Genomic DNA, 17,504 nt, shown 5'->3' on the forward strand with positions numbered 1-17,504 from the left:
AGAGATGCAACCTTCATACTCTTCCAACTTCCAAGTTTCAAGCTAAGTGTGATCATATCCAAGTTTTGTTGCGTGCTTTCTAACTCACGGACAATGGTCGACGGAGCCCAAAGTGAACAAGGATGTGCAAGGCCTGAAATATTCAGGCCCTATGCAGAGCTTGATATTTCAAGCCCTGATAGTTTGAGATGGGTTTAATCGGTTTAACTAAAATTCAATTTCCAAAATCAAAACCGAACCGATTAAATCTATATTTTTAGAAAAAAATGAACTTCCGATTTAACGGATCCGAAATTTTAATTTCGGTCAGTTTAATCTATTAATTTGGTCTATCCGAATTTTTGCTCACCCCTATGTGATGCATGATGGTGTGAGTTGCTTTGAGTGCATGATCATATAAGTGAATTGTGTGATGATCAAGGAGTTTACCTGAATTGTAGAGGATAAACTCTTATTATGTTGTATGGTTTGATATTTGGTTTAAGAGTCTTTACCTCTCAAATCAATTTTTAATACAGATGTATCTAATCTATTTCTGTGAAAACTGTACAAATATTTTTAAAAAATCATTTTCCTATTAGCAGAACGTTATTTCCATTATTTTTTCGTATTTGTTATATTCATATTTTTTAAATGCGAAACCTATAATTTCACATTTAAGAAATGTAAAAGATATAAAAATAATACTAAAAAACTAAATTTTTTTCTAAGTTTGTAGAATGTGTGACATTTACTTTTTTTCCGCAGATTCGCATTTGGTAAATGCGAAATGATAGCTTTCACATTTACAAAATGTGAAACCTTGTAAATTCTTTTTTTGTTTGGCATACGTAGAATGTTTGTGATTTCCATCTAGTTTCACATTTGCAGAATGTGAAACTTATTTAAGTTTCGCATTATTGTTCTCCACATTTTAAGAAATTGGTATATTTCGGAATTTTGTAACATCTCATGGCTACTGCTGCTACACTCAAGCTTCTCCGTTACCTCTTCTGGATTTCTCTCTTATTTCTCTCTGGATCGTTGCAACTCTGCATAGAGGAAGAAAGGAAGGCTCTGCTGAACGTGAGAAGTGGTTTTCCTAGCGTCGATAGAGTGCTATCTCCATGGAAGGGCAATGAGTGTTGCAGTTGGAATGGTGTAGGATGCAACAGCATCACAGGTCATGTTATCAAACTTGACTTCTCTTTTAGATATCCTTTGCATCGTGGTATTTTTTCCAACAGAAGCGAGGTGCATCCTTTATTGTTTCATTTGAAGCATTTGAAGTATTTAGATATAAGTGGGAACAACTTATCAAGCCATCAAATTCCTGGCTCGATAGGATCTTTAACTCAATTGCAGCACTTGGACCTTTCGGGATGTTGGTTCCAAGGAGAAATTCCCTACCAACTTGGCAGTCTCTCCAACCTGCGTTACTTATCTCTGTCTTTCAACGAGATTTCAGGACAAATTCCAGCATCTTTTGTCCATCTCAGCAATCTGCAGTTCTTGGACCTGAGCTATAATAACATTAGCGGAGAGATACCAGAAAATATTGGCAACCTCAGAAACATAGAATGCTTGTTCTTCTGTTATAATCAGATCGAAGGTGTAATACCAAAAAGCATAGGAAACTTGACTAAAATGTTAGAACTGAACCTTTCTGCTAATAGAATTGTGGGGGGATTACCGGAGACTATTGGCAATCTAACTGCATTGCAGAAGTTGGACTTATCGGGTAATCGGATTAATGGAAAGATACCAGATTCAATGAGAAATCTCCTTCAGCTAGATGTTCTTAGTATCTCTCAGAACAACATAAGCGGATCGATTCCTGATGCCTTGGGAAGTCTATGCAACTTGAGTACAATCAATCTCTCTTATAACAGCATAACAGGGAGTGTTGTTGAATTCTTTGAACAACTATCAAGATGCAGAATTAACAAAGCTCTTTCCCATGACTTGCATGACAATCAGTTTTCTGGTCTTTTTCCTAGTCCTTTTGAGAGGCTTCAAAGATTAGTTTTTCTTGACCTTGGTTCCAATCAATTGAGCGACTCAGTTCCAGCATCCTTGGGGAAATTGTCTGCATTAATGACCTTAAGTCTATGTTCAAACTATTTGGTTGGAGATATCACAGAAGCCCACTTTGCCAATCTCACAAATTTATATTACATGGATATATCTGACAACAACTTGTCAGTCAAAGTGAGCCAAGATTGGCTTCCTCCATTTCAAGCAGTAGGAATTCGAATGGGTTCCTGCAACTTGGGACCCAGATTTCCTCCATGGGTGCGGAACCAAACCATTTTAAATGAGCTAGACATATCAAACAATGGAATATCAGATGCTTTTCCTGATTGGTTTTGGAGCTCGTGCACATCCAACTTGGAGCTAGATGTTTCTCAAAATCATATGAGAGGAATGTTGCCACGCTCTTTAGAATGCTTCAAGGATGTATGCAAATTAAATTTAAGTTACAACAACTTTGAAGGCTTCATACCAAGAATGCAACTTTCGGATGCATATTTGGACTTCTCTTACAATTCCTTCTCTGGACCTATTCCTAGTAGCTTGGCTGAGAATGCTGTGTATATGTCTTTGTCAAACAACAAATTGAATGGTAGTATTCCATCCTCCATTTGTACAGGAAATTTTCTAGAAGGAATCGACCTTGGCAACAATGATTTATCTGGAACACTCCCTGATTGTTTCAGATATGAATCAGAATTGATGATTCTCGACGTTTCAAACAACAAGTTATCCGGCAGGATCCCTAGCACACTTGGATTTTTACGAAGACTCCAATCGGTGCACTTGAATCACAATAGACTCTCTGGCACAATTCCCACAACATTGATACAGTGCATTGCACTTGTGGTAATTGACTTCAGCTGGAATGAATTGTCTGGTGACATACTCAGTTGGATCGGACCAGAACTGTCATCATTAAGAGTCCTTTCTTTGAGGTCAAATAAGTTCACCGGTGAGATTCCATCAAAACTCTCGTTGATGCCTTCACTCCAAATCTTAGATCTTGCTCACAATCTTTTCTCTGGTTTGTTGCCTCCTAGTTTTGGTAATTTCACTGCTATGATGAAAAACCAGAACCATAAAATACCTTCACCACTAGACGCACTTGATTATTGTACCGAGAGCCTCATTATATTTGCCAAAGATTCATCACTTAATTTCACTACTACGCTTTCGTTTGTCAAGAGCATTGACCTCTCGTATAACAATCTCTCGGGCATGATTCCTAAAGAGCTAACAAATCTTAATGGCCTCCGCTACCTCAACTTATCTTTCAATTTCTTTTCTGGACAAATACCCGAGAAAATTGGTCTTATGGACCAATTAGAATCACTTGATCTCTCAAAGAACAATCTCTCTGGTAAAATCCCTTCGAGTATCTCTGCATTAACTTTTCTAACCGTCTTAAACTTGTCTTACAACAATCTTGTCGGGAAAATACCGGTGGGCCCTCAACTTCAAACCTTCACCAACTTGTCTTACATCGAAAATCCTGAGCTTTGTGGGGAACCACTTGAAATCAAATGTCTTGAAGACAACCAAACCAACAATGATGGAGTTACAGAAGAAGGGCACATGCTTGAAGATGGAGGAATTTGGTATTTTAGTGGCTTTGCTCCTGGATTTATATTTGGCTTCTGGGGATTCATGGGCGTAATTATGATCAAGAAGAGCATAAGAATCAAATACATTTTACTCATCGATAACATAATTGGTTGGTTTATGCAAATGTAATGGGAACTAAGACTTAAATATGTCTACATTAATATATTCTAGGATTTATGGAGCTTGTAGTACTTTTATGATATAAGACCAAGCTTGTTGTAATGAATTTAAGTTGATATTTGACATTTAAGTCATGAATCATATATGATTGATATGAATATGATGAGTGAAATATTATTCATGACTTGAGGGGAAATGACCCAAAAAAAATCTCCTTTAACAATAGTTATTATTGTATTTTTGTTGTAAGGCAAAACCTTTATTTAAATTTATTACATAGGAGAATAAAACATTGATTACTTTTTTCTCATCTTATAAATTAGTATAAATCAATATTTTAAAGTAATTAAAGGGTCAATTTACTTAGTTTTTTAACTAATTTCAAAATTATTAGAGCATATTAATTTTGTTTAAATTAAATATGAACATAGTTCAATTCTTAAATAATTTCAAAATTCTTAGGGCATATGAACATAGTGTTAGGATCCTTGATGACCGGTTAGAGAGGGGATAAATAACCCCTACACAAATCAAGTTAAAAACATTTTTTCGAACAATAACTTAATTAAAATAATACTTTCATATAAGAAATGCTAAAGAGACTAAAAGACAGAGGTACACAAGTTTACTTGGTTACAACCGAGAAGGTTGTTAATCCAAGGTAGATGAAGTCACACTATTTTCTCCTACAGACGAAAAAGCCTCTTTACATCAATAAAAGCACAGAAAGACGAAACTAAACAAAAAAAGGAAGTGTATACAGGTGTTGCTTGGATATTTCTTATTGTGGTTAGCTTCTAGGAGCAGGACTGTTTATATAGCCTTGCTCAGGGCCTAGAAGGATTCCAGACACCTGGAATGGGATAATATTTTATCCCTGACACAACGGTACATGCCACATCAAATTTAGCTAAGAATTGAATTCCGGGCACCCAAAACTGCTCTGGGACTTTCACTCCGGGACTCCAGCTTCGGCTCCGCTTGCTTCGGTCCGGGTCTTCCGCTCCGCTCGCTTGGGTAATTTTAGTCATCCGGAATAGGACTCACCCGAACCCAACTTTCGTTCTTCTCGAGCAAGCTTCCTCTCCGGCTTCTCGTCCCTCGAAAACGTCGCACACCTCCTTCTCATCCGCCCGCGTACTCTTCCACAACACCTCTTCCCTAAGACGCACCAAGCCCGTCGGCTCTCTCCCATGTCGTCCTTCTGACTAGATGCGTCTTTTGCTCGATGCCCTGTGCTCCTAAGTTCTTGTACACTTAGACGCAAGGTTAAAAACAACAGAACCTAACCTAACTTGTTTGATCACATCAAAACTACCTTAGGATACCAACACATAGTTCAAATTAAATTTTTTGTTATTTTTTAATAAAATTTATCTTTCAGTAAGCATTATAATTTTGAAATTAATACCACAAATCATGACAAAAAAGAGGAGATTTATTGTAGATTAAATTCTATGGATATTATCTCCTAATTAATTTTCAAAACTCATTATAGATTCAAAATGATTTTTTAAAAGATAAAATAAAATATTAAAATTTAAAGTGTTTTTTACAAATAGATTGAAATTTAAAAGGTTTAATTTTAAAATTTACTAATTTGTGGAGTCTACTTTGATATCAATTTCAAATTTCATTCTTCTTCTCGTATCCCTCAATTTAATCCCTTATTTTTCATCTCCCCACCTTTTTTTTTCTTGCTAAACATTTCATTATTCTTCTCTTATCCCTCGTTTAATCCCCTATTCTTTACCATGTTTTTTTAGTAACAGAATCTCATCAACCCCTCTTCCCTACAATTAGAATGATAGACCACCAGTTCCCTCGAAACAGTCTAGTGGCTAACACATGAGGTGTTATCATCACTATGAACTCTGGAGTTTGAATCTCGATAAAGTCGAGATAAATATCTTCCTTATGTGCTAGTTACTATTCTAAAGACTAGTAGCTACCTGTGATTTACTTCCTCCATATTAGCCCTGTGACGGATTGACAAAAGTAATGGGTAAATATATTTACATTTGACACAAAAATGAGAAACCATTGTATTCTTTCAAGAGGGGAGGTTCTAGAGAGAACCTCTAACTTCTCTCTAGAACTTCAAGTGAGTTTTCCACCACCAACTTTCTTCCTTCGAGAGTTGCTCGTGGTGGGGGAGCCATATCCCCCCTCTGCTCGCCGGTGATGGCCGTCGGCCACAGCCGACGTTGGAGTTGAGGGGCCAACTCCGACAGAAGGTCCTCCGGCAGTGAGTTTTCCGGCGAAACAACAAACAAAGAGAGGATGTGTGTGGTGGCTGCACTTCCTTGGTCATGCAAGGCCACCGCAGCCAACGCGAGTGATTCTGTCCGAGAGTCAAGGCAGTGGATGCTGGGGGACGTGTCGCTCCTCTGACACGACATCTGCGGTTTGAATTCCACAGCTGGATCTGCATCTTGGGTTTTACGCCCTAGATCCAACGACTTTGCTCAGCCGAGCCGAAGGCTTATAACCCCGCAGAGCCCCCTCTTCCCCCTCATCTTCACATTTTGCTCATGTCCGGCGATTTCCGTGCAATCAGTGCTCCGACAACTTCTGTCTTCTTCTGCGGCGATCTTTTCTGCTCTTTTTGTAAGCTCTCTTCGATCTTTTGCAGTTCTTTTGGATCTTCACTTCTTTTCCACGCTCGTTGTGCTTTCTGTCCCCCTCTATTTCGGTTGGCCTTGTTTTCTTGTTTTTCGGCAATGGCTAGCTCTTCTCGGCCATTGACCCCGCTCCTAGTCTCTGGTACAGTACCATGGAGACTAGATTTGATGCAGGCGACACTGAGAACCTTAGAAATGTCTTTGATATCCCCTCTGGCCATGACATAATCTTGGCTAATTCATCCGATCGACTAAATAATCCACCGACCAACACTATCTGTCGTGAGATCAATTTGTGGCCGGCCTCCGATTCCCGATCCACCCCTTCATAATTGAAGTTTACAACTATTTTCGTGTCCCCCTTCCACAACTCGTACCAAACTCTTTCCGCTTGTTGTGCGCCACATAGTTTTGTTTCGATTGCATGGCATTCCCCTGACCCCGCGTGTCTTCCATTATTTCTATTACCCCAAGCAGTCCGAGATGGGGACTTTCCTTTTTCAGTCGTGGGTCGGGTTGGTCTTTTTCGACAAGATGCCTTCTTCCAACAAGCATTGGAAGGAGTATTTTTTTTTTCTTTTTGCGTCTTCCCGAGCGGCCTTGCTACCGAACGCGCTGGCAGGTCGGCTTGCCTCCTCATCCCGATATGAAGAAGTACAAGAGCCAGCCGGACTATCTTCATGCAGCGATCATGCTGGCCGACCAAAAATTTGGCATCCATAAGCTGCTGCTGGAAGGTGTCATATATATCTTCGGCCTAAGTCCGATCCAATCCCGACTCCCGCGTGGCTTAGGTAAGAAACTTCTTGGTTCTTTCCTTTGAGTCTAACTAACTTCCTCATTTCCTTTTGCAGCCCAAATCATGATGCGAGCATGGGTGCCCGGCTACAGCAAGCTGAAGGATGCCGAGGTCGAGGTGGTCGCTGCAAAGGAGCTGGCAAGCCTCGGCTTAGTGCTGGTCGGCTCCCACAAGGGCACACTTACTGGTGAGACGCCTGCTGCGGGCAAAGGCACCACTGACCAGACACCCAGTATTGAAGCGGTTGGTGACCCGCTCCCAACACCTGAAGCACAACCCACCACTCGGACCGGAGGCTCCGAGTCTTCCGATGATGAAATGCCACTTACTAGGCGCCGTACAGACAATTCACCCCACTCTGCCACCTTGGTGGTGGGGGTTGCCGAGAGGGTCGGCACCTCTTCTCCCGTGACCCTCCCTACAATGGCAGAGGTTACTTCATCTGACCGGACCTGGTCTCTAGCTGAGCTGCCACCAGAGAGCCTTGCTGCCCCATTGGTCGCATTCCGGGCGTTGACCTAACGGAGGCCATTACGGTCCAGGATCGATCCTGCGTCTGCTGCCATTCCTTCCGGTCCCGTGGCCTCCTCCTTGTCGGACCCGAGCAGCTGATGATCCATGACGGCCACCCTCAACCTTTCAACAGAGGACTACCTCGAGAAGTGCACCCGTCCAAATATTCCCAAGCATAAGATCCTGATCCGTGGGCCATTGGACAGTATTTGGGAGGAAGCGAGGGCCCGAGCGGCGATGATGTCACTAGGAGCGCTCGACAACAGCCACCTGCAGATGTCCACCGGGGTACGTTTTTCATCAACACTTCATAATTTATCTCTGATCGGTGCTTAACATTTGCCTGTTTATCTGCAGTACTGGGTGGAGAGCGTGGCCATGTGCCAACGACTCACTTTATGGAGGACGAGCTGAAGAAGCTCAAGATCTCGGGTGACGCCTCTTCCTCCCAGGGGCCATCGATCACCGAGTTATAGGTCAATTTGGAGATGGTCCAGAAGCTCCTAGAGGCAGAGCAAAAGAAGTCCGCTGATCAGGCAGTCTGGCTGGGCCAGCTCGAGGCACAGTTAAAGACTTATGAGAAAAAGATCGAGCTGGCCACGACAAGGAAGAGACGAGCCATCATCGATCTGGAGCTAAAGAACCAGGAGGCTCGGCAGCTCTCCCAGAAGCTCAAAGAAGTCGAGGACTACCTAATTACCGAGCGGGGCTGTCGCTCGGCTAGAGAAGCCACTCTGAAGGGGCAACTCAAGGATGCGGAGGACGCCCTGGAGGTCTCCCGCTCGGCTCTCGTGACCTACCAGGAAGCTGAGCCGGCTATGCTCGAAGCGCTGAAGCAAGCTTACCTCCGCTCGGACCAGTTCACCGACAAGGTTGTTCAGCAGATCATCCACATCTTCGAGCTGGCCATTGACGGGACTCTTTAGCAGCTCAAGACGGGCGGCCACCTTCCCTCCGACATGACGGACAACATCATTAGTCGCAGCAAATTGAACCACTCGATGCCTGATGATGTTTATGACTATATAGAGTAAGGTCGAGCGTCTATCTTGTAGAAATTTTTGAAGTGTTATTGTATGTCCGTCGATCGACAATTTTCCCTTTGGATTAAAGAAATTATCTGCCCACTCGGTAGGATTTCTCTTAAAAATGTTTCTCGTTTGCATGTCTGGTTCTGATCCTCCCGTTCGGCTATAGTTATCGTTTATCTTTATGATTTATGCTCTTGGGTTTAAGGTCGTCGCTTGGCCGTCGATGGAGATAGGGGTTTAACATTATCGCTCGACGATTTGACGAAGTCTTGGGTTTAAAGTCGCCGCTCGACCGTCGATGGAGACAGAGGTTTAACGTCGCCACTCGACGATTTGACGAAGTTGTGGGTTTAAGGTCGCCGCTCGACCGTCGATGGAGACAGGGGTTTAATGTCGTCGCTCGATGATTTGATGAAGTCGTGGGTTAAGGTCACCGCTCGATCGTCGATGGAGACAAGGGTTTAACGTCACCGCTCGACGATTTGACGAAGACGTGTGTTTAAGGTCGCCACCCGGTCGTCGATGGAGACAGCGGTTTAACGTCGTCGCTCGATGATTTGACGAAGACTCGGGTTTAAGGTCGCCGCTTGACCGTCGATAGAGACATGGGTTTAACGTCGCCGCTCGACGATTTGACGAAGACTCGAGTTTAAGGTCGCCGCTCGACCGTCGATAGAGATAGGGGTTTAACATCGCTACTCGACGATTTGACGAAAACTCGGGTTTAAGATTGCCGCTCGACCGTCGATGGAGACAGGGGTTTAACGTCGCCACTCGACGATTTGACGATGATCCCACATTTAACATCTCCGCTCGACAATTGTTGGGCCGTTCAGAACATAGCTCAGAATTCGAGTCTTTTATTTCTGCCCTGCACACAGCGAGCACAAGGATATAAAGATACATTGATTATTACATCAGCGCACATCTCACCTGGCTCGGTAAGACTGGAGATGGTTTGCACTCCACGACCGCTCCAATCGACGTCCGTCCTCATCCACCAAGTAATAGGCGCCCAAACGGAGCTTCTCCATGATATTGAAGGGTCTAGCCCATGGGGCTTCTAGCTTGGTGACGTCACCGACCGGCTTTACTTTCTTCCATACCAGATCGCCGGCCTGGAACGATCTAGGGATCACCCTCCAATTGTAGCTCTGCTTCATCCTCTAGTGATAGGCCATTAACTGGACGACGACTTTAGCATGCGCTTCATCTACCGAGTCCATCTCTAGCAGCCTCCGCTCGGTGTTATCTTTATCGTAGTGTTATAGCCGATCGAACTCAACTCTGACTTCGACGGGGATGACTATTTCACCGCCATACACCAGGTGGAAAGGAGTTGCTCCGGTCCCTTCCTTAGGAGTCGTGTGGAGCACCCACAGCATCCTGGGGAGCTCATCGACCCAGCTGCTTCCCATGTGATCGAGCTGAGCGCACAGTACTCTGAGGATTTCCCGATTGGCGACCTTTGCATGCCCGTTGCTATGTGGATAAGCCACGGAAGTGAAGGCCTACTGGATGTCGTATCCTCCGCACCATTCTTTGAGTCTCTAACTGACAAACTGCCTTCTGTTATCTAAGATGAGCCAGCGCGGGATGCCGAACCAATAGACGACATGCTGCCAAATGAACTTCATGACTATCTATTCAGTTATTATTGTATTTTTGTTGTAAGGCAATCATTCAAACCTTTATTTAAATTTATTACATAGGAGAATAAAACATTGATTACTTTGTTCTCATCTTATAAATTAGTATAAATCAATATTTTAAAGTAATTAAAGGGTCAATTTACTTGGTTTCTTAACTAATTTCAAAATTATTAGAGCATATTAATTTTGTTTAAATTAAAAATGAGCATAGTTCAATTCTTAAATAATTTCAGAATTCTTAGGGCATATGAACATAGTGTTAGGACTCTTAGCGACCGACTAGAGGGGGATGAATAACCCCTACACAAATCAAGTAAAATATTTCTCGAACAAATAACTTAATTAAAATAACTCTTATATATAAGAAATACTAAAGAGACTAAAAGACAAAGAGACACACAGGTTTACTTGGTTACAACCGATGAGATTGTTAATCCAAGGCAGATGAAGTCGTACTATTTTCTTTTTCAGGCGGAGAAGCCTCTTTATATCAATGAAAGCACAGAAAGATAATGTTAAACAGAAAAGGAAGTGTGTACAAGTGTTACTTGGATATTTCTTGTTGTGATTAGCTTCTGGGAGCAGAGATGTTTCTATAGTCCTGGTCGAAACGCCTGGAAGGGTTCTAGACGCCTGAAATGGGATAATATTTTATCCCCGACACAACGGTACGTGTCACGTCAAGTTTCACTAAAAATTAGGTTCTAGATGCCCGGAATGGTTCCAAGCGCCCCGGATTGTTTCGGGCGCCCGGAATGGTTCTGAGCGTCCCGAACTGCTCTGGACGCCCGGAAGGTGAAAGTCAACTTTTAGTTGACTTTCTCTCCGAGCCTCCAGCTTTGGCTCCGCTTGTTTCGGTCGAGGTCTTCCGCTGGCTTCGGTCTGGGTCTTCCGCTCCGCTCGCTTAGATGATTTCGGCCATCCGGAATAGGGCTCACTCGAACCCAACTTCCAGCCTTCTCGAGCAAGCTTCTGCTCCGGCTTCTCATCCCTCGAAAACACCACGCATCTCCTTCTCGTACGCTCGTGTACTCTTCCACAGTATCTCGTCCCTCAGGCGTACTGAGCCTGTCGGCTCTCTCCCGTGTCATCATTCTCACTAGCTGCATCTTTTGCTCGACGCCCTGTGCTCCTAAGTTCCTATACACTTAGACACAAGGTTAAACATAACAGGACTTAACCTAACTTATTTGCTCACATCAAAATTACCTTATGATACCAACATATAGTTCAAATTAAATTTTTTATTATTTTTTAGTAAAATTTATCTTTTTGTAATCATTATAATTTCCAAATTAATACCACAAATAATGACAAAAAGAGGAGATTTAATGTAGATTAAATTCTATGGTTGTTATCTTCTAATTAATTTTCAAAACTCATTATAGATTTAAAATTATTTTTTAAAAGATAAAATAAAATATTAAAATTTAAAGTGTATTTTTAACAAATAGACTGAAATTTAAAAGGCTTAATTTTAAATTTACTAATTTGTGAGTCCACTTTGATATCAATTTCAAATTTCATTCTTCTTCTCTTATCTCTCATTTTAATCCCTTATTTTTCATCTCTCCACCTTTTTTTTCTGATAAACATTTCATTATTCTTCTCTTATCCCTTGTTTTAATCCCCTAATCTTCATCATTTTTTTATTCTGATTTTTTGATATCCTTAAAGTAAAAAAATATCATCAACCCCTCTTGAAATATCATCAGTTTTCTTGGAACAGTCTAATAGCTAGCGCATGAAGTCTTACCATTATGAACTTTAGAGTTCGAATCTCGATAAAATTGAGATAAAATAATTTACTTATGTATTAGTCATTATTCCAAAAATTAATAACCGTCCGTGATTAACTTTTTTCGTATTAATTTTAAGATGGATTGACAAAGACACTAGGAGCAAGTTCTAATAGGAGATGACTACAAAAATCTCAAAGGGTTCTTCGCCGGTGTTGACCACGAAGTGCACCGGCGAGGAGGCCAAGCACGGGGTGGGAGAGCGGCAGGAGGGTGGACGGCAGATAGCTCATATGCGGTGGAGAACATGTGCTTGCGCTGCTCCATCTTTCACAGCTGGTGCTTTATGGAGTTAGCCAGAAAAGTTTCAGTTTCCGGCAGCCGGCGGAGCTGAAAGAGGTGCTAGAGAAGACAAGGAGAAGTTCATCCTTGGGGGCACGAGAGGGAGCCAAGTTGGAGGGATTTCAAAATTCAAATTTCAAATGTCCAGCGGAAGGCTTCAAATTCAACGTGGGTGTGGCAGGTTTCAATTGCAAGGTGCATTTCAAATTCAACGTGGATTAAAAGTCAAACGTGGTTTCAAATTCAAATATGGATTTCAAATTCAAAGTGGACTCCAAATTCAACGTGAATTCAAATTCACCGTGGATTTCACATTGGATTGAAATTAAAACGTGGATTTCAAATTTGAAAACTGCCCTACTTTTGGATAGGTTGCCGGAGTCCCATAAAATCATCAAGTTGTTAGATGTGTAGTTATGTATCAAGACATTTCTTATATATTTTATGAATAATTATTTAATAAAGGTAAGTATTTATCATTAATTATTTATTTTTTTGTATGTATATAATTAATGATAAAGTTCGACAGATTAATGAGTATATTAATTTGAAAATAGTCCGTGATCTGACAGATATCTAGAGTGTTTATGGATATCTAGATCAACGCTGAATATGATTAGTAGAGATAGATCGAGGGATGAATATTCAAATTATACTTGGAGGTGCTTTGAGTTTAGAGATACACTGGGCACGACCCACTCAAGAGGAGATCACATATTAAGCATCATTGGTTATTCCTCTTATGAACGAGTGTAACTGATCTTTTGACTTGAGACCTTCATTTATTCTATGCATGAAGTTATGTGCTTTAACGTCATTAGAAGCAGTCTTTAATCGGATTATGATTAATACGATAGTTGAGTGTATGACAAAACATAAAGAGAATAGTGTTGAGTCAATAGAGGATTCATCGCTCTCTTGGATTAGAAGTTAATATCTTGGCCACTTGATAGAGATATTAGTGACTCGAAATCTATGGTCATGGGAGGAATGATTTATCATTCAAGAGAAGTCTATTATATATTGAAAATCAATTAAAACAATTAATTTGGTAATGATACATAATGTATCGAATTAATTGGGATGTATGCTTAGATGAGGAGATTGAATTACACAATAATCGATTTATGATGGTTTACAATTTATGACTTATATTAATTTTATCGTGTTGGTGGCTAAAAACTGTTGCTAGACGGTTACCTTAGTCTGTGTATGGATTTACACTGGCTTCGTGTATAAAACCTAGAGGGGCGCAAGCATAGCACGTCATGAACAATGATATCAGAAGCTAGTCGAGATCAAGATCAAATATGGATTTATTTGATACAAAGAAGAGAGAATTCGAATAGTCATAATCATGATGATTAATAAAGAATTTGAAAAGTTATCATAATAATAATTAATGAAGAATTTAAATAGTCATCATAATGAAGGTTATAAATGAAGAATTTATGGAGGCTATTAACTCTTCATCTTCCTAATTAATGAAGATCATAAATGATGAATTTAATGAGGACTTAACTCTTCGTATTCCTTAGAGGCTATACGTAGCCATCCTCGGAAAGATTCAAGTGGGAGATTCCTTCTCTCAATTTCTTCCTCGTCAACTTCTTCGTGGACCTTCCACTGGAAGAGATCAGTAGTGCTTCCAAGATTTTGTCGATCCAAGAGGCTAGCACCTAATGGATCGTATCAAGTTCGTGATCTAGTGCGCGTGGATACCGTTACAGGAGTTACACGTGGGGCTCGAGGACTCGAGGTATGTTTTTATGTTACTTTTGTATAAAACTATATGTACTACGAAAATATCTATGATTTATTATATGTCTTCCGCTGCGCTCCGAACCCAACACAAGCAACAAGCAAATTCAACTTTGGCGGACTAAGTGGCTGCTGAATCGAGTCATGTCGGAGGAGGAGCCGAACACATGTTGGATCCCCATACTAATTTAGCGCCGAAGATTGATACCAGATTTACTGAGGATGGCAGGTGGCAGGAGACATGAGAGGATGCAGCGATGCATGGATAGTGGATATCCGAGCAGTGTTCCAAATGTGTTTTTAATTCTTGATCCAAATGTTATTTTGAGGGGTGATTCGATCCTATCCGAGCAGTGTTGAAAGGTATGTGACGCTACAGACTTTTTTTAAAAATATTTTTAATGATTGTTTTTAACTTTATCTTTACAATTTAGAAGATGAATTATAATATTAACTTAAAAAAACATTTCAAATCGAAAAAGATTTTAGATGTGCACCAGGTGTTTATGATTGGGTGATGACATATCAAAATTATTATGGCATGTTAAATGCATGAAATTAAAACGAAAAAATTGTAAATATTTACAGTAATCTCTCGTAGATCTGTAAATCAACAACGGTAAAATTTGCTATCAGAAGAATGATTATAGAATCGGAAAATTCTCCGCAATACCATGAACCAAATCTAGCATCCTCGGATGTTCTTCTTCCTCTCTTTTTTCTTCTCTCTCTTGATGAAAGACTTGGGCGTCTTATATAATGGGAAAGTAGACCGAATCATTCATAGTCATATAATGCATGCTAAAGTAGCAGATACTGATTAAAATATCAAATAAACAATTAAATAGTCACTAAGGGCAAAACTGAGATTAATTTATAATCCCAAAGGTCTCACATAGTAGAGAAACATGGATCCATTCTCCTACTACCTTTATTATTGCAATAACACATGTGGTATGAATTACATGCTACGATGTTATTCTCTTTACTAAAAAGAGTGCATGTTTTCCTCAAATTTAACATCGTACAGATTTTGATCTAGACATACCTAATATCTAACCCTGAATTCAACATATGAATTCCAATCTAGTTTTCAACAGGTTCAGTAAATGGTGGGTTCATTTACATCGATCATTATTAACATATAAATGATCTCAACTTGACATAATTATTAAGGCGACCTTAACTTATGGATCTATCTCTGTTCACAACTACATAAGTTGTCCCATAAACAACGGTCTTATCTGTATTTTTACTCAACAAACTAATATGATTGTTCATGTGAGTGGACCAATATCAACCTGCCAACATGCTCATCGAGATTCTTATATGAATGTAACAAAATCATATGCATTGAATAAATTATGGTAAATTATATAATCAAATCACAACATTTGATTGTAATTATAATGTTGTTACATTCTACAAAGTCCCAAAGGTTTTACAGGTTCTTTAAATGACTCTCTATTCATTAGCTTAGTAAAAGGATCTGCAAACACAACATATGTAGGACATATTCAAGAATTACTTTTCTTTTAGCCATAATATCCCTTACAAAGTTATATTTAATAGCTATATGTTTCCCTTTGCTGTGATATTTGGGATCCTTGGAAAAAGCTGTAGGATCGAAAAGAATTTAGATATCTTCACAATGACATGATTATCCACTTTGGGCTTAGATGTTGGTTGCTACTCGGAATACCATCCTAGTTCCCCTGTACAAAAATTAATACAAGCATAGAACTATCCTAGCTACTCATGTGCTCTACTAAAGTTAAATTTGGATTACAAACGATGCTTAACATTATTAATCCAAATTTTCCTTTAGAAGTTAAACTTGGATTGAGAACAAAACTTAACATTCTTACTCCAAGTTCAATCGATGTGATCTTCCTAAGTGAAATCATATTACAAAAGTTATCAAATATCTATTTCAAAGATCGACTTCCAGGTTAAACATGACGAGGCACAAGGCCTTCTTGGGTATAGGATCATCCACCACTTCCTAGATAAAGCCTTTCAAAGAAATTGAATAATTAACTTCTTACAGTAAACTACGTTTAACTATAGAGACCTCAATAGAAACACATTATTGAAATATGAAATCAAAAAATAAAATCAATAACAAAAATGATAACTTAAAACCGATAACCTCTTGTGTTTGGTTTTTCAAAATCTATACAAAAGATGAACTAGTTATGATGCAGACACTAATAACTAGTTATACCTTTTATAGCTTATAGACCTCTTGATCTTCTATTGTATTCCTCTCCTTCTCTTGGATATCGTGTGGGCGATGATCTTCCAAGATGAAATCCACTCAAGCTTCTTCCAAGGCTTCCAAGATCCGGCCACCAAATAACCTCCAAGGGATGCTAGACAAGAGAGCTTCCTTCTCTTCTTCTTCTCCTTCAAGCAACCGACCACCAAGAGATCTCCTACAATTGATGTCGCAGGCCTTCAAGAGAGAAAACAAAAGGAGAGAAGAGAAAGAACAAGGGTCGGCCACCAAGGAAGAATAGAGAGAAATAAAAGATGTGTTCTTAGGTGAGGCACCCCCTCCTTCTCTTTTATATTCCTTGGTCTTGTCAAAAAAGGAAAGTTTTATAACAAAAAATAAAAACTTCCTTTTCTCCCATGACATGGCTAGCCACAAGCTTGTTCTCCAAGCAAGGAAAGATTTTAAACAAAATTAAATCTCTCTTTTAAAATCCCTTTTGTGGATAGTTATAAAAGGAATATTTTATAAATTAAAATCTCTCTCTTTTAAATCCTTTTATGGATATCTATAAAATAAAAGATTTAAAATAAAACATGGTTACAAAAAGGAATGTTCTATAACAAAAATTAAATCTTTCTTTCACATTATAAATAACTACAAATAAGGAAAGGTTTCAAATCTCTCTTTTATTCCTTTGTAGAAAGTTATAAAAGGAAAGATTTTAAAATTCAAAACTCTCAAGGGAACATCATCAACCTAGATTACAAGGACACAGTTTCATTCTATAATCAACAACACACCATATAAATAATATCATTTCTCAACTTATCAGACCTATTGATTTAACGAGCTAAATCACACCCTTTGATAAATTAAAGAAATAAATATTAAATATACGTGCTTGTTATTATATCATGATTAAGAGTACACACTTCCATAATAATAGAAGTTTTGTTCTTTTATGTAGTCAGTATAAAAAGAAACTACCTTAAATGGTCCTGCTCAATACACTCATAATGTACTAGTGTAATTTTATAGTCAAGATAAACTAATACTAAATTACACTACAACCATTCCAATG

The 17,504-nt window shown here is 39.5% G+C and overlaps 1 protein-coding gene across 1 annotated transcript; it reads left to right on the top strand.

The window, feature by feature from the left end:
* The first annotated feature begins 951 nt into the window (after positions 1-951).
* LOC121999469 (receptor-like protein EIX2) lies at positions 952-3,750 on the top strand. Its single transcript, XM_042554150.1, has one exon. It carries the CDS (start codon positions 952-954, stop codon positions 3,748-3,750), a length of 2,799 nt encoding a protein of 932 aa, XP_042410084.1.
* The last annotated feature ends 13,754 nt before the right edge of the window (positions 3,751-17,504 follow it).

Source organism: Zingiber officinale, chromosome 7A (assembly GCF_018446385.1).
Source record: "Zingiber officinale cultivar Zhangliang chromosome 7A, Zo_v1.1, whole genome shotgun sequence".
NCBI classification, from domain to species: Eukaryota; Viridiplantae; Streptophyta; class Magnoliopsida; order Zingiberales; family Zingiberaceae; genus Zingiber; species Zingiber officinale.

What these genes read in the sequence shown, in the direction of transcription:
- LOC121999469 (XM_042554150.1), top strand. Translation starts at nt 952, where the DNA reads ATGGCTACTGCTGCTACACTCAAGCTTCTCCGTTACCTCTTCTGGATT.